We start from the raw sequence: 26,261 nt of genomic DNA on the forward strand, positions 1-26,261 counted from the left end.
AGTAAACAGTGTTCAAAAGGGTAATCCAATTAATAATAGTCAAGGATAGATGCAAAGGTTAAATCAGCTAGTATTTAAATTAACTCATTTCGTTTTAATTGTGGGCAAAAGCCTCATGTAAATCCTCATACAATTACACCAACCTTTTACATAGAAATTAATACTGATTAATTAGCAAAGGGATACAAAGACAATTATATAAAATTAAGTAATTATCCCATAGAACAAGAGCACTAGTACAATTGTCACGGCAAAATACGTGAACGTATTTTCAATATTACAAATACTTTAGTATTTACTTTAGACAGATAGTATTGGATAGTATTGGATAATAAAGAATAATTTCTCGTTAAATTAACGTCAACAAGTGACAACCCTCAATCATCACAGCGACCGAGAATGACGTTAGCACAGACAAATGCCTCATTAGACATTACAAGACCCGTAAATGTTAATGCGGGCGACCGCGGCCTAACCTACACAAGGCAGTTTGAAACTTAATTGAAATGCATGACATCAAGAGAAAACCCACAATATGTAACAATTTAACACTACGTGATTACATACATTACGTAAAAGCGAAAGACAAGCCCTAAACACGAGTAACGACATGACGGGGAGAAACATCAGACAAAATACAAGTAGCAATGCAAGCAATTAATAAAAAAACGAAAAGGGTAAAAATGCCAAAAGGAATTTCAAAGGTGGCGGCCGAATAAACAATTTAGAATGCCTTAAGAGTTTAGCTGTTACCAGTTACATGACTGTAAAGGTCACCACCTTACAAACACTTACATGTAGTCTCCCCGTTGTCACACTCTCTACATTTAACTATCTGACCTACATACTGAATTCAGTGCGATACCAGCACCGACTGGCTATCACAACCTATTTACATGAGTCGCTAACGAACAAGAAGAGCCTTCAAGGCAATACATGTAGTTTTAAGTAAAACAGAAGGCGCCACGCACATGCGCGGACACCTCAAGAGGGGAAGTCAAGAACAGCACTAGACGCAGGGAGGGGGAAAACGAGGAAGGGAAGGAGCGCCAAAGCCCGCCGCGCTGCGCGAAGTTCAAACACAGCGCACCGACCACTTCAAGTTCTATACATAGCTGTCGTCGGTGCCTGTGCACTCGACGTTTAACAAAAAGTCACTTGTAGCGGGAGTCGACCCGTGCCGTATTTTGAACTGCCCCACGTAATGTCTAGTGCGGGGAGTTTATAGTTAAGCGGCTGGGTTAGGCCCTACGCCGTAAAAGGACTGGGGACGCACGGGGAGTTTAGGCAACGAAAAATGATTTGGTTTTAAATGACTGTAGTTACCAGCAATAATGTTCAATGGAGACAAAGGGTGGTGACTCCCCGTGGAACGCACGTCCACCCTGGTCCGCGAGTCGCTCGGCACTGGCGTTTGCCCTTGGCGCGAGGGAAGGTCTCAGCGTTCTCTCGCGCCAAAGTTTCTAAAGTTCCGTATTCTGAAATTATTTTAACAACAGGAAACTGAGAGTGGCTCTAAATTCGTACATTAATTATTAATGATTAATATAATTGGCAGATACTCTCTAAGAGTTAGGGTTAACAAATTTACATAAATTAAGTTTGAATAATAAGAGTCACACCAGAGAATGTTCGTTACTTGTTGACTGCTCCAGTGGCTAGTTACACACAAAAACGGTGAGGTAATATTTACGTTACACAACACTATCATTAATTCAGGCTGAAGGCCGCAAGGGATACGCTCACAAACGTATTAACGTAATTTCACGCGTGAGTGACTCGGGCACTCCTGCGTCGCACTTTCCTTGGGCAGGGTTTTTAATAAAAAGTGGCATTACTATTCAATTAGGTCTGATTTATAATGAATTGGGGTCTAGGTGTTTAATTAATTAAGACATGGCCCTTGGTTCTACCTGGTCCTCAGGGGCTCGCCTAACTCGGATGGCCCATTGCTAGGGGTGTGTTCCGTTAGCGGGGTCGGATACTGGCGTCAGCAGGTCAGGCTTTGGGGTGGCATTCGGCCGGACGACATCAAATTTATAAACTTAAATAAAGAATTTGGACACAGTTAATGCATTGTACTATCACAAATTACTCTACACTATGACGCCAACCGCCGGTGCTTCCTCTGGTCCGCACAGGCCGTTATGTCACAACAACACTTACTCTTAAGTGCATCGAACACGCCCGAGCGTGATGTCCACCGAATGAGTGAAAGTGCACCACGACGAACACCAAGTCGATTACAGCGCCCGGCCGGGTGTGGCAATGCGCTAAATTAAATCAGTTATTATTCTTTTATATCAAAAACAACCAAGTTAATAACAATTAAAAGATAATTCAAGGGATATTACGTCCAGTTGTTCAATAATCATATATTGTGAAATATGTCATTTAAGTCCAAAACTGGTCGGAGCTGTTTTCCCACGCTTCACCAGTGGCGAAGGAACTGGGGAGGACAGGGGGTGCGTGTCCCCCTGAACTTTTTGGGTGGAGGGGACTGTCCCCCCCAACTTTCTAGAATTTGATATTTTTATTTTATAATATTATTCTGCCCAACTTTATTTGTAATTTCTTCACTCATCAAATTTCATCTTAAGGTAACAATAAAAATTTTAACATCGATGTATCCAATGGTTAGATACAAAAACTGCTTAAAAAGTGCTATTTTGCACTGTTTCTATAAAATTAATCAATCTCCTTTATATCTTTAAGTAGAAAATGGAGATTAATAAATCTATTTTAGTTTGTCACACTAAAGTTCTTATAATTCAAACGAAGGGACAAACTTTTCTTCTGTTACAATTATTTTTCAATGTTTATGGGAAAATAGGACTACCCAAATTAAGTTAAACCTACAAACACTTTCTTACTTCTCAAAAAATAATTATTTGAAAACATTTTAAAGATAATGTTCACTTATAAATCTCTTCCAATAGATCTTTATATTCTTCGTCCTTGTTATTTTCCTCTTGTACTCTCAAATTAGTGTAGAATGGATGATGAATCCTTGGTATCACACATGAAGAACACAAGTCTAGAAGATCTTTAATCTTATTCCTCGGAAGTCTTGGAACATTTTGATATGCCTGATGCAGAACTGGCACATTAAGGCGATGGCCTTGCTGATTTCTTCTCACGAGTATCGTCTTGAAATCATTCTCTTCGTAGTCTGTTTTTTTAAAACAGAATGATAGGAGAATCTTTCCTTGTCTCAATGACTTTCAAGGAATTCCAAATTACTTTCTGACCATCCTCATTAACATTGTAATTACTGCCTATTTCTTTTTCCAGTTTAAAATCTTAAATGTCCTCTGTAGCAAGCTCCGTGATGGTATAGGGTTTTCCATTCTTCTTTGATATTTGAATCAGTGGTGCCCATTGTGTTTGATTGTATATTTTGGACCTGATTTAAGAGACCTCTTCTTTTGCCTCTCAATCGTGGCATGTATGGAATCTCCTTCTGTCTGAGAATGGCCAGAAACCAAGTATTTGTGTGTGATTCGGGGTATGTCTAGTGTCTGAACAGCAAAGAGATACAGAGATGCAATAGCCTTATTCTTATTTTGTCCGGCAGCATTGTCAGAATAAAAAAAAAAACAGGTTGTTGAGTTTGACAGTTTTCTTGAAGAAAAGCTATAATGCAAGTCCCTATTTCGTTGACACCGCGTTTAGCTATTGACTCATTCCAAAAGAAGCAGAAACCTTCTTTCCAACATCAAAAATTGTAAAATTAAAACAGTTCAATTTTCTTTTGTAATAAAACATTGAAATGTCTCCGCATGGCACCTGTAGGACGGCCTGTAGATCAAAGCATGACAATATCAATGATCCATTTCGAGCAAGATTTGCATCATTGAACTTTTCTTCCCTGCTTAAAAGTTTGTTTCTATTGTGATCATTATACCTAGCCTGTATTTTTTGTCTTTCTTCCTCACTGGAGTTTGCATAACTCTGACAAAGTGCACATTGATATTTTTTTGGTACGAAAAAGGAGAGGTTAAATTCAATGTTGAATATTTCCCGATAGACATTCCATTTCACAACAGGCAGGCTGTTTCTGACTTGGTTTTCTGTGTACAGTCTGTTCATCTCGGCTATTGTTAAGCTCCCATCCAGATATTCTTTGCTGGTCTGTGCTCTAAGATAATGGGATTCTATTCTTGGGAAAGAACGAATGTGAGCTCTGACTTGTTCCTTCAAACCTTCGTCAACTTTCTTCTTAGTACGTTTTCCCCTTTTTTCTTTCTCTAAAATCCCATAATCATCAATTTTTTTCCAGCAGTTTCTTTTGAATTTGTCTCCGATATCTAGAGTTTTCATAAACATTTGCTTGCAAACCCTAATTCGGCTCCCGTCAATTGTGAAATAGTATGCGATATTGAACCTTCTTGTGCTGCCTTCTTTTAAATATCTATACTGTGGTTTGACTTTGTGAGAATTACTCACTACAAAATTCCGCTGTAGACCATGGTCTCCTATTTCCCAGAATGATTTTTTGATTTGTGTCTGTTTGTCTTTTGGTATTTTAGTAGAATATTGTATGCGGCACTTTTTCCCACAAACACCTTTTACTGATTTAGCATATTTTTGTTTGTTTGTGATAGTGCAGTATGCTTGACCAGAATTTATTTTGGTTTTCTTTACATTTGCTTTCCATGATTCTGGCTGGTGTTTTCTTTTCCTTGATAGTGCTCTTTCATTAAAATCTTGATCCCTTGTAGATTATTAAAGCTGTTCTATTTCAGCAGTACTAGGTGGTACTTCATCTTCCGAACATGATTCAATGGGTTCATAATTAATTAGGATGAAACACAGAATCGTTCTCAATTATACGAAAGTCCTCACATTCACTATTGATGTCACTATGCAGTGATTTTTCTTCGTTTATAAGATTCTCAGTGTTCATTTCAAAGCAGGTAGATGGTTGTACAGCCACTAGACCAGTGTATGCCTTTTCCGTACCATTATCCTCCATCTGAAACAGACACACAAAACAAAATTATGTCGCAACTAACAATACATACTAAAATTAATCCTATCAATATCGACGTACTATCAATATTTAACAACGCAGGTTGGTACCTATGTCTGTTTGAAAGAAGATGTGCACCTTATTGTTCATTGTTCTTTGGTTTATTTAATAACCTCTACTGTGGCCGGCAGTTATCTTGGCGTGTCTCAGCGCGGTGGTGCGGGGACAGCAGGACCGGAGAAAGAAGAGGGGGTGAGCAGATGACACATAGCCGAGAGCTGTGTAGTGGCTGTTAGGAAAATATCGCCCTTCAGTGTATACCCGAAAATGGAAGGCGAAGGTGGCAGCTCGCAGAGGCGCGGTAAAGTGATACAAAGCGGAAAGCGGGAAATAATAAAAACAGTGATGCAGTTTTGTGATGAAGAAGCGATAAATAAATGTCTGCTCGAGCCATATATATTATATGATTTGTATAATGTAAGTGTGAAGTTTTCTTTCCATGATAATTGATTGTATTAGGTGACGAAAAACAAAATTAAGTTAAAATTAATTACTATTATTACTATTCTTATTACTTTCTCTAGGTACTCCCGTTTTCCCCGTTCTGTCATTTCGTCAACACTTCATACTCATCATTTCTCCACAATAGGCTATCAAGACCTTACTTGTTAATGGCCGCCCTACTCACACACACCCTAACTGCCCAAATATTTTACTCCACTATACACTACGTAACAGTAACGTAGTAAATATATATTTCCATTGTTTATTAAATACTTAAAAAAAATTTCTGGCATAGTCTGTGGGTTATGTGGTCGTTCTTTGCTGACTTTACGAATCCTGACTATGGACCATTCACTCACACCCGTGTACTTCGCTGCTCTTGCCGTCAATCTCTGTAAAGGCTCGAGCAGACATTTATTTTTCGCTTCTTCATCACAAAACTGCATCACTGTTTTTATTTCCCGCTCTCCGCTTTGTATCACTTTACCGCGCCTCTGCGAGCTGCCACCTTCGCCTTCCATTTTCGGGTATACACTGAAGGGCGATATTTTCCTAACAGCCACTACACGGCTCTTATATATATATATATATATATATATATATATATATATATATATATATATATATATATATTTATATATATAGACGTCCCTCGGCGTATGGTCCATAATTCCCTGTTGTGAGTTGTCCTGAGACTCGCTCTGGTTTGCCCGCGTAGCTCCAGTCGGAGAGAGAGTGGAGTTCAGGCCAACGTGGCCGGGACCGGGAAATATGGGACCAGGAGGGAAATTTACGTAGGTAGAAGGAATGGTAGATGGTAGCAAGGAGAAGATGATGCTGTCCGTTTTCACTAGCTCCTTTATTCCGTGAAGAATCCTGTCGCAGCCTGGCCGGCACGTCGCGGAACGAGCGTCCTCCTCTGCCGCAACCCGGACTCCCGGAAACAAACTCTTGGCAACAAAATGAGAACCGGCATAACAGTGAATGCAGTCCCGAAGCGAATCGTACCGGTTACGAAAGTTCAGAAGTGCATCGTAGCACGTACGCGACCTGTTACGTATGCAGAGACGGTTCTGTAACGATACGTACTGACTAGGAAGTTCGGCAGTTCGGAGTAGCACATACGCGTCCTGTTACGTATGCGGAGATGGTTCGGTAACGATACGTACTGATTAAGAAAGGAAGAAGGTTCACACGTGCACAGCGTGCGTCTCGAGCGGAGCAAATTGCGAAGTGACGAAGACGTGATCTTGCTAACGAGATTTATCACTGGGAATCCTGTCACAGCCTGGACGACCACGTCGGTTGACTGACGTTTCGTCCACGTTGCGACCCGGACTCCGTGCTACTTCTCGCGGAGCGGAGCGAAGCAGGTCCACCCCGTGCGACTGCCAGCAGACGACTGACTGACACTCTGCCACCCACCCGTGCGCGCTGCGGAGGGGAGGAAGGGAAAACGGGCTGGCGGGGAAGACGCGGCTCGCGCGGCGGGCCAGGCTTGCCGATCTACATGTTACTGACACAGCATAAGCACTTAAAATATATACAAAAATATCCAAATGCCAATAATTAAATGAAACAGACATTATAAATTATTAAACAAAACGTAGACACTCGTGAATATTTACAACGGAACACAGTGACAAATAGTATAGGATATTAGAAGTTATTTACAAGACATAAGATCGCATTTGGACATTCCAGGGCGCTCGCGGGTGCGTCCCTGTTCGTAGACACTGCACTTAGGTTGCACTAGTAATGCAAGAGAGGATGCTGACGAGGCATAACGGCCTGAAGGAGCCGAGGAGACACTGGGGTCGACGTCAACATATATATATATGGTTTGCCATCACTAATTTAAATACATAGTTAATATTCGGTTAATTTTTTAATCCAACGTAATTGAAAATTAGAGGTGTAAATGTAACGAAAAAAAGTGTACCCGTATGTATTCGTTATTATAACTATTAGTACTCTTTACTATCTTATCGTTACGTTGCTCGTTACTTCTGATACCCTCATAACATGCTATGTTATGTTAGAGCAACAAATCGATTCGTATTGTGTACGCGTACAGTATGACGTCGCGGCATCGCAACATTCGTAATTTGTAGAAAACATACTTGTACATTACATACCAAACTGCGTAAGTGACGCCGTCCCCGCTACCTCTGACTATTTAGACGTGATTTTTGCTTGGGTTCGTGATCTCAGGGAAGATCCGGCCTTTTGGCTAGAGGTAGGGGTTAATGCAGTAGGGCCCCCCGAGCTGTTATGGCCACTCGGGACGCCTGAAGAATTACACAAAGTTTCTGGAAGTTATTTGGTGAATTTAATACAGCACAGCCCAATACATGGTGCTGCCCGTTCTGGCCGTAACGGTTTGCCCAACACGACTAGTCACACGCGCAGCTCACTTCCTCAGTGGCGGCTCACGATTTTAATGCGCGTGAGGGGCGGACTTGTACACGTGATGCGACAGTTTCAAAAATACACTCTAATATGACGTACGATCTCTTGACGAACAATACACTTCACTACTACCTAACACTTAATAAACTGGGCTAGTGGCACGTAGGCCCGTGTCTCCGGCGACTCTATGTGATACCTAGATGTGTCCCAGGGACTGATTCGTTAGTACATTTGGCGGCAGGATGCCGTGCAGCGGTGATACCTAAACTGTATTATGTAGAACACTCATCTTGGAGCACTGATTTAATTAAGTTAAATACCTCATGGTAGATTGAGGCCGACCACGGAACTGCACGTAAAAGTTTAAGAAAATTTTACACTATTGAAAACTACATGTCGGTGAAAGCAAAGGTTGATGGTGCCGCGTTGCGCGTAGGCTGCCAGCCCGTCGGAGCTCCTGAAGGACACTAACTGTGTCGCCGCGCGCGAACCCCTTCCCCCGCCAGCCCTCCCGCGGAAACGTGTGAATTTCGCGGGAAACTGAACCGGCCAGGTTCGGGACAAAACGCACAGTGAGACATAATTTTTACAGGACTGAATTATTAATTAATGAAAAATAATGTTTAATAAAAACCTGTGGAAAATATAATTAAAATAATTTGTTGTAGTGCGACGGAGGGATATGCCACACCCGGCCGGATCCTTCCGCTGGCGCAGCACTCGTTGCATAGCGTTCGCCTCGTCGCACGAACTACACTTTGCTGCGTGCACGGGCGCGTTCGGTGCACACGCTTTTGCGAGACGTTGATGAGGCATAGCGGTCTATGCGACATAGAGGAGCATTGTCGGTCGGCGTCATAAGGTGCATTTTTTTTCACTTTTTCGTATTCTAATCCAGACTTGTTTTTACGTCATTCTAAATTTTATTTTGATTTAATAGGTAAAGTGTAGAACTATAAGTGAACTGTTGACGTAATATACTAATGTTACAATTGATCTACTATTTTGAAAATTTTAACTGTGAGCTTATGTTATTATATCACAATAACATCGCATTTCATAATGCGTCGATTATAATGAAAAAAGCAACAAATATGTGTCGAAAATTATCAATACTAGGAAAAATGCGAGTAACGGAAAGCGTTCGTGTGTAACGTTTCGTTACTCGATATTAGATGGCGCACTTGTTACTCAGTACCGAATACATTCGGTTTGCTACAGCTCAATGAAAATTATCTATATATTTCATTTTATATATCTGGGGCCATTGGTGATATGGCAGCAATCGTGAAGGGTGTGGTTATTGTTTATTTGTATTTTTTTTTGTAGATTCTAATTTTATTTAGAGCATTATCTGAATAATATGTTAATACTTAATTGTGTGAGTGTAAAGTAATGGAACTTGGCTGATGGGGCATCGAGGCATTTTTATCAGTTAATATTTGTTTCAGAACCGAGAATGCCGCTCTTCAACATTATTTTTGTGCCATAGCGGTAATTGTCTAGAATATTAACGTACCTATGGTTTTGAATAAAATAAGTGTATTTATAAACTTAATATGCCATTTCAGTGAGGGACATTTCAAAGCCGAGCCGTAATAGTACATGCTCGACAGTTTGTTTACTTGCACTTAATGGACTGAGAGGGGCGGCAGCCAGTCGGTGGTTTCGGGTCTTTATTTGCAGGAGCTGACGGTTTATTCTCAAAGCATGGAAGCCACTAGTATAACAAGGGACAGCATGAGGCGGGTTCACGGATATATCCTCGTTTACGGCAACATTCATTATGATTTTCACGAGCGAAAAAAAAAAAAAAAAAATCTGACCGAGTGGCAAATGTTCAAGACTTTACAATTTTTACATTTCTTAGAAGTTTTTGGAAAACAATCTTCGGTAAATATGTAGAGTCGCTGTATATGCGGAAAAAAAATGCTAAAAATCCGAAAATACTTTTATTCTATAGTCTTTCACTTCCTCTTTTCAAATCAACCGGCGGGGATAAGAAATTCCAAATACTTTAGGAGATATCAAAAAAATTTTTAATTTTCATCACAATACCTGTGTGTTCATGCGGCGATCACAATTGTTTCTGGTTTACGAGTATCTATTATGTTTCTTATTGGACAATTTTGTCACGTGACAGTTCCGTGATTGGCCAGTATTCAAATGAACCAATACGTGATTATTTATTTATTTATTAATGTTCCGTCGGAGGTATCGCGACGTAAGTGAACGACTACATCATTTCCTTCTAATGGCAAAGGAAATGTACCCGCCTCCAACTTAGGTGGGTTTTTAACGTTTCTAATTATAAAGTCTTATTTTTTATTTGGATATTGTTGCGCAAGTAATAAGTAACAAAAAAATTTTACGTGAGTTATTAATGTTCATCATTTGTCCGGGTTTGTTAGGTCAGGTCAGTTACATTATAAACACTTTAAAACTAAAGAACCATAGAAATTAAATCATATTATTTTTAATGTAAGCTTATTTTGAAAGTATTCATAATGTAACTGACTTGACCTAATCGACCATTTTAGTTCCTACTGTTCATCCTTTGTCCCGGTTTGTTTGGTCAGGTCAGTTACATTATAAATATTTTAAAACTAAACAGCCATTAAAATTAATTCACATTATTTTTTATGTCTGCTTAGTTTAAAAGTATTAATAATGTAACTGACCTGACCTAATCGACCATTTTATTTATTACGCATTCATGAACACACAGCAAAATAACAAAAATGGCAACGGTCGAATGGTTGTACATGTGTTGTATTGCAAAATTAAAAAATTCAATATCTCCTAAAGTTTTTGGAATTTCTTATCTCCGCCGGTTTCAATGAAAAGAGGAAGTGAAAGAGCATATAATAAAAGTAATTTCAGATTTTTAGAAATTTTTTTTGCAAATACCGCTACTCTACATGTTCAAAATTAAAAAATTTGATATCTCCTAAAGTATTTGGAATTTCTTATCTCCGCCGGTTGAATTGAAAAGAGGAAGTGAAAGAGCATAGAATAAAAGGATTTTCGGATTTTTAGCATTTTTTTTCGCATATACCGCTACTCTACATATTTACCCAATCTTCTTTGCTTTGATAATATAAAAATACTTCTATTATTAAAAGAACCAAACATGTCTGAGGAATCAGATGGTTCACCTGTTGCTGAGCGACGGCAGTCAACGTCTCATAAAATTCTCTCAAGGGTAAATATGTATTTTGGTGGTATTTGTGGGAAAAAAAAATGTTAAAAATCCGAAAATACTTTTATTCTATGCTCTTTAACTTACTCTTTTAATTAAACCTGGCGGAGATAATAAATTCCAAATACTTTAGGAGATATCGCCGTTCTTATTTAGCAATACAAGACCTGTAACATAGAATAAAAGTATTTTCGGAATTTTAAAATTTTTTTTTAACAAATATCGCCCAACTATGAAAATTAAAAAATTCGATATCTCCTAAAGTATTTGGAATTTATCTCCGCCAGGTTTAATGAAAAGAGGAAGTTAAAGACCATATAATAAAAGTATTTTCGGATTTTTAACCTTTTTTTTTTCACAAATACTACCCAACTACATATTTACCCTCTCAAGTTCTAATTCTTTGATGATGAAATGTGCTGGAATTCATCTTCTGCGTCACTACTTGAAAGTTTCAGCAAAACTTTTGGAAACTCAATTTCTGCTGGCTCCATCCTGATGTGTTTACTTCCCACAATCGAGTAGTTGGATTTCTGTTGAATTTTCTTGAAATTTCTGTATGCATAATCACACTGTGGACTTGTAATGTAAATGGTTGAGATCATACCTATTTCTTTGCTAATGTTTTGGTTGGTCTGATAATCAGATACAAATTATTGCATAGCCACTCTTCATAAACAGGTTTGTTTTCCTTGCTGTCTTGTTCGCTCCCTAAAAGTTGTAAGAATTAGGTGCAGATGGACATAGGTCAGAAAGAGTTAGTAAATTTTCATATAGGATTTAGGATTATTATTTTTAAAACAGATGTAAAAACAGACATTTAAAAATTACTATTTTGAATTGAGATGTGTCGGAAGATGATGTTGGTTTGGCATTGCATATCATCATGCTACAAATTCTGAGAGCTGAATAAAATTAGGTTGTATGTGTTTAATTATAAGATTGCGAATAAGGATATGATTTACATAATGTGTAGTCATAAAGGACATGCTAACCAAAATACTTTATTCATACTCATTAAATATACCCTCATCATTGTTAGGTATAATGTGATAAATACGTGGTAATTATAGGATTTATAAATACGTGGTAATTATAGGATGTTGTGGCTTTTGAGAGCGGAAAGAAAAATAAATTGAAAAACATGGTTTTCACGTACTACACCCGTCCCTAAATTTACTCAGAAGGGATGGTTTCATAATTCTACTAGTTTGTGAAAAAATTAAAATTTTATATCTTACATTACAACGGTGCAGCCACCATTCGTTGTTTACCCGCAGTAAATAGGATTCTATGTTTTCCATATACTAGAGACTTATCTGAATTAACCCTGAAAGGAAGGTTTCTTAATTCGATTTGTGAAAAAATAACATTTACAGCTTACATTACAATACCTATCTATTCACTTAGGGACGTGTGTAGTGTGTGAAAATCATGTTTTCAGATTTTTTCTTTCCGTTCTAAAAAGTCGCAATGTCAGATAATTACCAAACAAGTTAATAATTTTTCTTAAAATCACAATACTCTGAACATAAAAAATAACACACAAATAGATAATTTCACGAAAACACCCAGCAAATAACTTGTCCTTGCAACTCTTCCTTGAAAGGAGGAGTATCGAATGCATGATCTAACTGATCTGAGAGCCTCTTGCCCTCCCATCACATGCCGCCACCCCCCTTCCCCCGCCCCAAGTCGAATGACTACCTGCCGTACTGTTCCGGCAAGTGAAACGTGCAAGGTCACTTTGAGAGGTGCGAGGTGAATTTACCAAAACTTGCTAAGGGTAAGCCAAGGCAGGAGGGTTATCATCATTTATATGAAATTTATCACAAAAAAATTATGCATTTTTTGTAATTATTGTAGATCCATAGAATTGTATGTAAAATACAGTGTTTCCTGAAAGTCGGCCGGTCACAGGAAAGCAACGAAACAAGACAGAGAGAAATGTGATCCTCTGTGGTTCATGGTGTTCGTGGTGTTGCGTCATCACTTGCGTGCATAAACTGTTGCACATCATACTACAGAAACTCTTTGCGATACTGTCCAATGTAGCACAAGTTCCAAGCTTACGTTTCGTGTCTGTTAGCCACAACAAGCATTCATAACTGCACCTTGACTTTACAGACATACTGTATATTTAATGATAAAAACAATATGTGTGACATTTTTGTCTAATGGGACACACGTAACATTTTGCAAATTCTTAATACAGTTAAAATACTCATCAAAATCTTTGTCAAAATCGTATGTCTAATTTTCTTGTTTGAATATTCAAGGTTTTTTTTTTGTACCTTGGAAGGAAAGGAACTAGTAAACTCTCTAAGATTTCCAACGACAGGATTTAAAATCACTGTTTTAAAGAGAATAAATAAATAATGTTTATTATATACAATATGATTTCACTAAACATTCCTTACTATTTTATTCAAAATTAATAACTTTGTTAAGTGCAGCCTTTTAAGACAAGTAAATTAACCAACAAAATGTTTTTTTTTTTTTTTTTCAACATTTAAGATTATTATGTTATCTGCTAGACATTGCAATAATATAAGCAGTTCAACTAAAAATATTTTTATATTCTTGAGGTTTACTAAGTCACCATTTATGCCATTGTGGCCTCCACCTCCTTGTCAAGCCAGAATTTGACTCGCAGGCGAGCACTCTGGCGCTCTGTGTCGGAAGTTGCGAAACTCAAACCAGTCGTGCACTAATTGAGTGCCCCATAAAAAGAAACAACCAAAAGATTTGCGACTCCTGAACGATGGTTTTAAAGGATTCTACAATTTTGCAAGTACCAAAAAAGGAGAACTGCGTGGAAAGTGACTGAAAAAGAGAATATTACAAACTCAATAAAATACACAAACTTTAGTTGAAAAATGCACAGATTTCTTATCCAGCTAATTTTCAACAAAGTTACATCAATTGTTCCATCACAAATGGCTGTTACCAACCCCCTTTACATGATTATCGGTGCTTATTAAAAATATTATATAAAATAGTACATAAAAAAATATATATATAGTTACGAACGTGACATTGGCCGGGACATGTGCAGGTGCAGAGCTAGCTGGCCACTGCCGCAATATGATATGCGCCACGCGCGCCTGGAAGATAACAAGGATTGTCATTTTCCCCCCTCCTTCCCATCACTCCCGCGCGGCACCCTGCCTTTGTCACGTAACTGACACCGGACAGCTGGGAGTTGCGCGAGCCGCCGACATGTGTTTTCGAGAGATTTCTGCCGTCGGGACGGCTCAGAGTGACGCGACAGGCCCCGGCCGCTCTCGTGAGTTCTGGAATTGCGCCGGGGCCTATATATATGCCCGAGGACGCCAGTCAGGAGTCAGTAGAGAGCCAATGGAGTTCAGAGAGAGAGTTCAGGCAGGAGCCTTCCCGCGGCAGAGCTTCCGGGGCGATAGAGCCGCGAGTGCGGCTGAGTGGCAAAGTCCTTGGATGAAGGTTCCAGGGCAGGGAGTGAGTGAGTTCAGTGGAGTCGGGAGTTTTCCCGCGGGGGAGTTTCCGGGCAATAGTGTCGCGGGTGCGGCGGAGTCCTGAGCGAGGCATCGAGCAGATCCTCTGTGAAGGCAAGTGTCGGCGGCGGCGGAGTGCGGTGACGGAGTCCCGCGGCGGAGACCCACGAGGGGTGCTGCGGCGAGAGTTGCGCCCGAGGTGCAGCCCAGCGAGGTGTGCGGTGTGTGAGAAGCAAGTGACTGGGGAAGCAACATTTTTAAGTGCAATTGATTATTTGCCATTTTAGATTATTTGTAAGTGACATAAGTAGTGGCAATAAATAAAACTGTGTGTGATAAAAATCTTTAATTGGGCTATCCTTTACGAACCCGCGGTAAATCCTAACAATATATACACATACACACACAGTACACAAACACAGATACACAGACAATATTTACAAGTAGGGTCAAGCCACAGTATTTTTTTGTCATGGAAGGATGGCATGTTAACAATTCAATCATTTCCTCAGTATATAAATATAGTTAGGAAAATGTTTTGCAAGAAAATGTGAGTTGATAGGAATGGTTTGACTTCTGGTTTGCTTTTCAATGTATGTAGAATTAATTTATAAAAATTATAATATGTAACATCATGGAAGGACAAGAAAAAGACATACCTATATTCAATGTGAAATTGCATTTTTTTACCTTTAAATAGAACACTAATTTAACAAGGCACTCTATGCTTAAAAACATAGGCGTATGAGGAAATATTTGACAAAAAGGAGATTGGAATTTAATAAATAATAAAAAACGGTTGTCCTTCTGTGACCATAAATGTTAAGATTTTTAAGTTTGCATGTGTATTAATTAAACCAATTGTTTTGCTAAGCCCTTAATGCAATTTGTCTACAATAAGTTTAAATCCTGCTATTCTAATTTTTAACATTTGTCCTGATCTAATATTAAATATTGAAATATGCAATGACGACACCTGGCTCTGGACCCCTGTTGCGAGTGATTCCCAGTCGTGATTAGGGTGCCGACCAGCCTAAAACTCGGGGAGAAAACGGGTTCTCACCTTGTGGCTTACAACAGGGGGCCAGGACAACAGCGACCCCTTGAGCTGTCAGCTGCTCGAGTCGCCATTTAGAATGAATGTATGTCCGTAGTTCGGTTTATGTCGTTAAGGCACTGGCTGCTAAACTGCAAACCACTCACGAATCTCTAGCGGTGAAGTGCGGGAGCAGCGGTCAGACGCGTCCGTTGCGGATGACAGGCGAGCTACAACTGACTCCTACGCACCGGCGCACAGCGAGCTGGAAGCAGGGGAGGGGGACGCACGAGATGCGTGAGAGACAGTACGCGGTCCGGGTCAGATTACATTGTTGTTCGTCACATCAGCCGCCGCCACGCTCGGGTGCGGTCATCACTCGAAGCACCACTCAAAGCACTTTGTTACACTCATGCCAGGACCCAGACGGCTATGGGCAACAGCGGACCTAGGGACCAGGATGGACACGACACCTGTCATCAGCAACAATGTCCCACTTTATTGTGGCCTGACTCAGATAAATATTACAATATTAACTTTTATACTAATTGGCTTCAAAGAAAACTGCTACTCTAAAAACTACTCTAACAAGCTAAAAAAATGATTAAAAGACATAGGGTAATCATTAAAAATTAACTATCACGTTTACCATTTACTATCCTAAAAAAATATTACATGTATTAAGTTTTTTTTTTGTTCACCAGAATGTTTTGCCGATGTGGGTATCCACTGTATTTGTAACTCGTATACTATCCACACATAATTCTTCGATGAGCAAAGCTGTTTTTAAGCATGCTACAATCGTAGTCACTGCCACAAAATAATTTTTTTCTCCAGTCCAATGGGAAATTACAGCTACCAGTTGTACACTAAATATTTTACTTTGGTTAAACTGCAAAAATTTTTGCTGCAATTTTAAACACACACTGCAACATATTTTGTATATTTCCTTGAACAGCATGCTGAATTCAGAAGCTGTACCTTTTTTGAAGTCACACCTGTGTGTCTGATGTCATTCTGGTCCTGGCGTTATCCGCAAGCAATATAAAATGTTAAATTCATAACTTGCAGTTTGTATTCCCTTAAGGCAGGCTGCACACACCCAGTGTGCATTTTTGTCACTCCAGCCCTCGCAGAAATCCACGATCCACACACCATCATGGCCGTGTACACGACTGCTGTAGACCGTTATTTTTCTTCTCCGCAATTTCATGCCGCCAGGCGCCCGAAATGCGGCGCACACCTCGCACATCTCAACGCCCAAGTTTGACTGCGGAGCACACCAAACCCACCACACGTTCGTGTCATTAGCCAGGTCTCCCCCTCATCTTTTTGCACACTACTGCCATCTATCGGCGCACAATGACACTGTTTGATTGCAGAATCCAATGCTCTGTATAATGGACAAGTTTTAGAAATTTCCCACTCAATAGTTTCATTCTTGCCCTCGCTCAATTTTTTATTATAGCCGCTAACTAACCATCACCATGTAATGTTGCAGAACCCTGCCCTCCTAATTAAATAATTTTTCTTTTAAACTGTTTTTATGCATGTAGATATTTCTTAAAAGGTCTTTTCAAGGATATTTTATAGCTTTTATGTATGTTAGAGTTGATATTTTTCACTTGCTGAATGTTTTAAGAAGGTATTATGTATTTTATTAGACATTTTTAATCATTACTATTTTTTATGTAATTATTCACAAATGAGCTGCTGTTTTTACCTATTTAGGCCTACTTTTTCAGGTTATTTCTAAATGATATAATTTTGTAAAGTAATCTTATTATGATGGCTGTTCTTTATTTTAATTAACGTGTTGGATGATTCTAGAACAAGGGACTGTGTCTGGTGTGATGGATAGAAAGAGAGGCTTGAGAGGCCTGTAAGTGGGAGTGAGAAAGAAACAGTGCTTCCCCGCCAACTGAGATAAAGATGGTAATTTCCCCCCTGCGTGGGAACTGAGTGATAACTGCTCTCTCACGGTGTGGGAGAGAGAACGAGAATGGAAGTCCCCGATTTTGATGTGAAATTGAAAAGAGATAGATCAGGGGAAGCCCAGAGTTATGTGTGTAAAAGGTTTTTTCATGTATTGTAACTTGTTCTGTGATTGGCTTGTATCTGTAGCATGAATGAAGAGTGCGTGTGATTGGTCGGTGAGGTCATGTGACGTCTACTCCCTGCGTGGAGAAGAGTGTGGCAGGACTTCACCAGTCGTCTGTCGATCGCTGCCCCAGTAGGTCGCGTTCGGTGGCTTCTCGCCAAATTATGATGTAATTTGCTAATAGATAATTTAACGTTGGTGGTCAGAGCCAGGCCGAGTATTAAGTCAACCTAATTTGTTTTAATTTCTTTCGGACAGTAATTAGAAATTGCGGCCACCTTCGTCGGCATTTGGCTCGGGGCGAAATTCGGTTTCGCTGGGTGCGGCCACGTTTGAGGCCGCACTGACTTCATGTATTTGCAGCAAAACATTACTGAAGGACGCTATTTTGTCCGTTAATTCTCATCACACGAACTACGAGCAATTTTTGACAGTCAGATATACATGTGGAACGAGTGAATGAACCATTGGAAGTGTTTGGAATCGTCGGTGCATTCTATTGTGAAAAAAATAAAACAAAAACTAAAATTGGTGGACATCTGTTTATTTTTTGTATATAACGAACCGTTATATTAGGCGCCCGGCCGCGCGGCTTGAATTTGGACATGACCCTGAGATTAAGACGGACTTTTCGGCAGCGAAGGAGAAGATATAAACATTCTTAAAACAGTTTGTGACTACGATAACCTGAAACAACATAAATTTACGACTAATATTAAACAGTTTAGAAGAAAACGGCGAAGTATTTCCGGAACTGTCGGCGCAGCTGAGCGATGAATGCGGCGAGAGTTGACTGGCTGCTGCAGCGAGTGAAGAGTTCCAGAGACGGCGGAAAGCGGTACATCGCGGGACAGAGCGACCCAAGACACCATGGTACTTCAGGCCTATCTCAACGCGGGACTTCAGGACCTCATTGCCAGACATCGAGATCGTCACTTCGCGGGACATCGCGGGATGAATCGCCGAAAATAGCAAGTCGAAAAATGTAACTACAGTAAACTCCCGGTATACCGCGCCCCGATAGATCGCGGAATCGGGTATATCGCGGGTCAAACCATGTCCCCCAATCATAAATGAATAATAATAATAATAATAACAGTAGAACCTCGTTAATTCGTGATGGTCGGGACCGAGATAATCACGGATTACCGAATTTCACGGACTAGCGATTAAAAGCCCGGAAGGTCTTGTCAAGCTTCTCAGACACCGGCGTGCAGTTGGGTTAAGGCCAAGGTCATGTGACGTAACATCTACCGAGGCTTACTACGCCTTGGCAGCAGATGGATAAAAAATAGTAAACTCTCAATTATTCGTGTTAAATGGGACCCGCAGATGCCCGGATAATTAAAATCCTGTAAAAAAAAGTAATAAACCCGGATAATCCGTTCACGGTAAGGGCCGTCTTCGAATTAGTCTCGGCTTAAAAAAATACGGCACTGCCTAGCCATTAGTTCACGGTCATTTACAACAGCCGAAGAGAGAAAGATAAGATCGTGCCGAACTTGCACACATAAATTTTGGGTAGCCCCCTTCCCACTCATCAAAACTTCGTCCAGCCGAATGCCAGCCAGACACGTCACTCGCCAGGCGCCTGCCGTGCATTGGCGGGTGGAAACAAACAAAGGGAGACGGGAAGCAGACGTCAGGACATCCCCCTCAAGTTTAAAGAGTGACAAATGTGACAGCTGAAAGGGGGACGACACAAAGGGTCGGTACAAACAGCGTTGCAGAGTTTGGCGGCCCACGCGATGGTTTGCAGTGTTTGCCGGCCGCCGGCCCGCGTGACGTTAATTTTAAGCGCTGACAATATTTACTTCTCTTTTTTTTTCTGCACTTTTAAATCATCCCGGATTATCCGATTCTCGAATTAGCGCGTCACGGATTAACGAGGTTCTACTGTAGTAATAATAATGCAATAAATGGTTGACAGCCGATTAGGATAATTTTGCGTTGTAACTCACAAACTAAGCAACGGGCAGAAAAAAGCCTAGGCGTAGAAAATGTCCGCAGTGAAATTCTAAACAAGATATCTCCGTACATTATTCCTCTATCTTGTAGTGTTTTCAAATTATGGTCCAATCCAGCCCAGTGTTATTTTCTGAAACACTAGTTCTTAACGTCGCTTTATCTCACAAATGAAGCATCGGACAGGGGACCCGATAAAGCCCACCGTCCAGCGACATTATCCAGCGTGACTCGGCTGGGGATTGATTTTGGATAGGTTTGGTTGACTGCAAGCGCTGGGAGGGGAGAGGCGAGCCGAGAATATGCGACCAAGACACCCGGGTAGACGGGAGGAGTGGAATATAAGCGCCAGTGTTGAGAGGGGCGATTAAGCCGAAAGGGGGGAAGTCTGGTGACCTTGAGTAGTTCACTCATTTCCGTCGGCACACTTCTCGTGTTCACGTGTGTTGACAAGCGGAGACACATAAATGTTTTGTTATAACTTGAACCTACATACGTAATATTATTCGTTGTATTATACACGTTCATATTTTTACTTTAGTATAATGTTTTAACATTAAATAGTAAAGTAAATCAGCTAGCGTATTTTTAATCTTTGCCGAGGAATTCCCAGTGGTCCAATACTTACGTGAACCATACTGTACCACTTTTGCCGTGAGGTAGTAAACAAGCCCCGGATATGTTTATGTGTAGCGGCCTCCCGACCTTTAACCAGAGGCTAGGGAATATAACACTTGCCGATCCGAGCCACACACACTCAGCAACTCGACACAGCGTTTGATGGAATAAGTAAAGACAACGTTTAACAGACTTTTTAATACGGCGCCACTGATTGCGCTAAAATTATTTTGGCGCAATTTTTGTATCCCACATGTGACCATTTATAATTTAATGTAAGCATGGATAACAAAGTTTAGCCACTTTACACGATAGACGATTCTTTATTTTATATTGTACGAATGCTAGAATCGTTTTTCACGTATCTGCTGCATACTTCTGCAAAAGACACGCTATCTGTAAGTACGTTGACGTCCCTCGGCTTCAGGTCCCCGTTTTCCCGTTGAAGTAAATGTCCTGTTATGCCCGTACTGCCCTCGTCGGAGAGGTGTGGGTCCAGGCCAACGTGGCTGGGACCGGGATAGGCGGGACCTGGAGGGAGAGTGAAGTGATGAGGAATGTTGGTAGGCTGTCGCAAGCAGAACACGGTATTAACGAATTCACGAGCCTATTTTTATTAACATATAAAGACCTGCCGCAGCCTGGCGGAGCCGTCGCGGGACAAGTGCCCTACCGCGGCGACCCGGACTCCCTGATGACCGTACTGTTCGCGAATACGTTTCAACACGGATCGTTAAGTTCTCAATGCTGAGCTGACCCTGTGAGAGAGGGCTCGAAGATGGAGCGCTGTGCGTACGCGGCCCATTACGTAATGTCCCTTAGGCGGCGAAAGTTCAGAAACCCGTAACTCCACGTTCGCGTTGTAGAAACTGCCCGCTGGACACGTCTCCCGAAAACTCGTAAATTAACAATGTTAAGCTGGTTCGCGGTGGCAGCTCAGCTGCCGTGACAAACTGTGAACTGAGCGAACGACTAACCCCGAGCGCAAAGTACGCGGCTCGCGGAGCGACGAACACGTCTGTCTCCGCTCGAGACCAGGACGCGACTGCCTCTTCCCGCTCGCCCGCGGGCCGGCGCCCGCGGGTGCCGGGGAGGGAGGGGAAATCGGCCGGCGTGGGAGAGCGCTCCGTCCCGCGGCGCGCCAGGCTGCAATTACATACTACGACGAAACCCTTCAGAAAAGTTACAGAATTATTTATAAAGACTTACACGAGACATTAATTAAACAACGAATTTACACAAGAATCAATAAATAAAATAAGTAATTTACATGCATTTAAGGCCCTTAATCGTTTACAAATATATACACACAGATATAAAATGATAAAGTCACATAGAAAAAACACTCATTGGCATGCTAGGGCGCACGCGGGTGCGTCCCTGGCCGATGCACAACACTGTGGGCTCACTGGGGACACCAGGGAGGACGTTGACGAGGCATAACGGCCTGAAGGAGCCGAGGAGACACTTGGGTCGACGTCAACGTAAATCTAGAATTTTTATTTTGTCAATCAAACTCGGTACTTTGCGATTCATATTCGGTTTGAAGTATTACTATGGCCTTTCTATTTAGAAGACTTTGACCACAGAATCGTGTGTAACCGCACACACTGCCCTTACTTTGTTACGGACACTCAGACGAAGCAGATACTGTGGCTGACACCACGAGACTGGCAGCAGCTTGTGTGCCGCACGTGTGTATGGCGGCGTGTGGCGCGCTCGTAGGCCGTGCGACAAACTGTGCGCGGCATGCGGAAAAAAAAAATCAACATTTAATATTTATCTTTAAAATTTATTATTTTTATTTTTTCACCCGCGTTTAGTGAAAACTGCGGATGCAAAGTCCGCACAAAGGCGGGCCGTCTATACTGTGCGTGCTTGCCGACCTATTAGAACACAGGCGGTGTTTTATGCCTTTTGACCTTGGTCACATCGAAACATCGCGGTTATGCAACAACGCGGGTAAAAGTTATGTCCCCCGACAACCGCGTTAAATAGGGAGTGTACTGTATATTAATTGTTTGCATTTTTTTTCTTTTGTGTTGAGCATTCAACTAAGATTTGTGTTAAAATTTTGTAGTATCTATATTTCATTATGACGATTTGTAGCCCAGTTGGGGTTATGGGGGGGTCAGATATGTTACAGAAATTAATGAAAATGATGCAAGGAATGAACCAGGAAATGAAACAAAACAGTCAGGAAATGACACAGAAAATTGAACAGGGACAACAGGATCTTACTAATAAAATTGAACAGGGACAACAGGATCTTACTAATAAAATTGAACTGGGACAACAAAACCTTACTCTAAAATTAGAACAGGGTCTAGCACAAAACAAGCAGGAAATAAGGCAGGGAATGTCACAGATGAAGGATGAAATTATTAAACATATACAGCAGGCGTTAGGGAATACAGAGGTTAAACTTGATGTACAAACTGATGTAAACAAGGAAATTCACACTTGTAAACAAAGGGTTGAAAGCTGTGAATCGCAAGTGGAAAGGGGACAAACTAATGTAGAAACTTGTGAAAGGGAAATTATATTGTTAAAAGAAAATGTGGAATTTATGGAACATGATATAGATATACATGAAAATGTAAACATTGAGAACAAATGTGAAAAATTCCTAGATGAGGTAAATAGGGAATGTTTAGACAATGTAGTTGAAAAAAATAGTAAATTCAGAGGTAATACACATGGTATCAGGATTTTGTGTAAACAAATGAAGAAAGTAGAGATTGAAATGAAAGCATTCTCAGATTCACTTAAAGATGAGTTTGCTGAGGAAATGATCAGTGAATTGAGTTTTTCAGATGGTGGAGAAATGATAAAAGGGAGATTTTTTCAAAATGTAAGCAGTGATGTACCAAGATGTTGGTTGTGTGTACCGAATAAGTTACAAACTAAAATTTTCGCACTGATCCATGTGAGAAAAACTGTGCAACATGTTCAGAGGTTTTCTGTGTGGAAACATGTGTACAGAACTGTAGCCAAGATAGTAAGCTGCTTTTTGTCATGTTCAAAGACAGAAGAAATGAGTAGTAAATGTACCGGGGTATTGCAACCTTGTGAAACTGTGTGTGTGGTTTTGTTTGGCCCACTGCCGAGATGGAGGGGTGGAGTCAAATTCAGCTTTGTTGTGTTTGATGTTTTTTAAATTTTTCGCAAATTTTGCCACTTTTTAAAAATATTTTTCAGATTTTTTTATTTTTTGAATTGTATACTTTTTAATTAAGTATGTTTGGTATTTTGTAGAGTTTTTGTATTTTTTTTTTTAATTGTTATAGTATAATATAGAAATGCACTAATAAGATTTCTGACAGCAATTTTTACAAGATTTTTAGAGAGAAGGAAGGCTATACACATAAATTTGAAAGATAAGTAACTATTTGTTATTGTGACTATTTTTCTGTTGTTTTGAAACAATAACACTGAGAATATATGTATAAATTCTTTTAAATAGGCAGTTACTAAATATTATGTGAAGAAATGCTTTACATTGTGAGAATTTCATTGCACTTGGGTAATGAATGTTTGGTTTGTTAAATGTTGTGTCATGGGAAGATGTTAACTGAAATTTATTATGAGTTATTTTTTTTTGGAAAATGATATATGTTTGAAATGGTTAAATATTTTAAATGAAAATGCTACACATATTGGTAATGCGAAATGTTTGTTTTGGATTGAATGACAGGGTGACAACATCCTATATTAAAGGTATGAAATGTAATGCTAAACGTTAATGAATAACAGTCGTCGAGTTTTGAAGATGCAGAATCAGTTGTGTGTTCAGGATGGCCAAAGGTTAGGTGAATTTTTTGTATTGCCCTAAATAAGCAGCAGATGTTTTTTTTTGTGTAATGTGGTTTGTGAGGCAGCTGGGGGGCCAGGAGGTTAATTTTAAATATGTTTCCGGCGTGGAGTCCGATGTTTTTTTTTGCAAGGGTGCGTCCCTTCTCCTTGGTTGCTCCCACCCCTCATCAAGGTTAATTTTATGTGCTGTTGCTGAAAGGGGGGGTATGATTTGAAACCTGAGGAAGGACATTAGTTCATGTAATTTGTTTTTGAAGAATAGAAACATACGTCTGTATCTTAATGAAGTATTTATCATGCCATGACTATAGAATTGTCAGCTTGTTGTTTTGTAGAAATTTATTTGAGGTATGTAAAGCATAAAATTTGATGTGTAATGACAAGTGCAGTGTATATTTGTGTATAGCTTTGTATAATTTTTTGTTTTAAATTTCGTAAAAAGGTTAGCCGAGCTGACTAGCAGCTAAAAGGGTTGTAATTGAGCGTCCCTTACCTTTCGGCTAGCTCGGGAGTTAGGAATGACAAAGAGGGAGTTGGAAGAATTGTGGTTTTTGTTTATGTGTAAAAGGTTAGCCGAGCTGACTAGCAGCTAAAAGGGTTGTAGTTGGGCGTCCCTTACCTTTCGGCTAGCTCAGGAGTTAGGAAGGAATGATAGAGGAGGTTGTAATAAACTTTGTGTATTTTTGTGTAATTTGGTAAAAGGTTAGCCGAGCTGACTAGCAGCTAAAAGGGTTGTAATTGAGCGCCCCTTACCTTTCGGCTAGCTCAGGAGCTAGGAATGAAGGAGAAGAGAGTTGGAAGGAGCTGTGTGTATTTTTGTGTGCGAGGATAACAATATTTTTGTGTATTTTTTATACTATGGTTAATGATACAAGGAAATTTAAGTGAATGAGGTCAACAAATGGAAATGCTATGAGGTGTAACATTTTAATAAGAAAATTTGAATATGATGAGTGATAAGGTAGTGAGTTATAAAAAAGTTTTTAAAGTTTTACATACTTAATTTCATGTTTTTTAGAGTTGTCTTTGTTGTGGAAAGTTTACTAGGAGTTTGTGTCTTAGGAAGTTGATGCCTCTGTTTAGAAGTTGTAGTTCCTGGGTTATAATTGTTGTGCAGACTAGTTATAAGTTTGAAATAAGTGTTATCCAGAAGTTGAAGTTAGTGATAGTGGTATTGTGAAGAGTCTTAAAATTTTAGAAGTTGTTTTTTTTGGATGGAATATAGGAAAATTTTGTGTCAGCAGTTTTGAAGCGATAGTGTTGTCAAAGTTTTATAAGTGCAGATATGAAGAATGGAGAATTTGGTTGATTTGTGGGTTAAAGTGGGTGTTCCATGAGATTTGAGGAGTTTGTCATAAGCTGCAGAGAATAATGGTAACTGTGGTTTTTAAAGGATTTTAAAGAAGATAATTTGTTTTGAGGTTATTTGTTGTCGTCGTCGAGGTTTCTGCCGAGGTGTAAGTTTTTGAAGAAGTTGAAGTTTTTGTGTTTATTCGTCGTCGTTAAGGTGGTCATGGAGATGTAATTCCTGAAGTTTTTGTAAATTCTTGGAGTTTATTGCAGATGGTGTTGAGGATTCCACGGCTGTGATAGTAAGTTGTTCAGAGGTTTTTGTTGTTGTTGAAGATTCTTCGTTGACCAGGGGGTTCCTGCTTGAAGCTTGTAGAGAAATCAGTTTTAAAGTTATTTGTATTTTTCACTAGTGAGAGTGAGATAACCATTTGTAGAGAGTTGTTGACACTGTAGTAAGAGGTATGTTTTCAAATTTTGGCTTTTTAACAAAGGAATTGAGGTTATGACAATTTTTAAATAAGGACATTTTGTAATTTCTATATAAACAAGGGTAGTAACTACTGGATGCATTTATTTCTCAGGATGTTTTGTATTTTTTTTGTACAGATTAGTTTTTCACTTTTGTAACTTTTCAATTAAATGTAGTGTTAATTTAATTGAAAAGTTGGGGGGGTAATGTAATGTTGCAGAACCCTGCCCTCCTAATTAAATAATTTTTCTTTTAAACTGTTTTTATGCATGTAGATATTTCTTAAAAGGTCTTTTCAAGGATATTTTACAGCTTTTATGTATGTTAGAGTTGATATTTTTCACTTGCTGAATGTTTTAAGAAGGTATTATGTATTTTATTAGACATTTTTAATCAT

The 26,261-nt window shown here is 39.8% G+C and overlaps 1 protein-coding gene across 1 annotated transcript in view; it reads left to right on the forward strand.

Moving 5' to 3' along the window:
• The first annotated feature begins 9,078 nt into the window (after positions 1 to 9,078).
• LOC134539247 (biogenesis of lysosome-related organelles complex 1 subunit 5) overlaps positions 9,079 to 26,261 on the forward strand; it is a 62,354-nt gene continuing 45,171 nt past the window's right edge. The window contains exon 1 of the mRNA XM_063381078.1: positions 9,079 to 9,185. Within this exon, the coding sequence (XP_063237148.1) occupies positions 9,167 to 9,185 (19 nt within the window). The 5' untranslated portion in view covers positions 9,079 to 9,166. The remainder of the gene's footprint in view (positions 9,186 to 26,261) is intronic.

Source organism: Bacillus rossius, chromosome 1 (assembly GCF_032445375.1).
Source record: "Bacillus rossius redtenbacheri isolate Brsri chromosome 1, Brsri_v3, whole genome shotgun sequence".
NCBI classification, from domain to species: Eukaryota; Metazoa; Arthropoda; class Insecta; order Phasmatodea; family Bacillidae; genus Bacillus; species Bacillus rossius.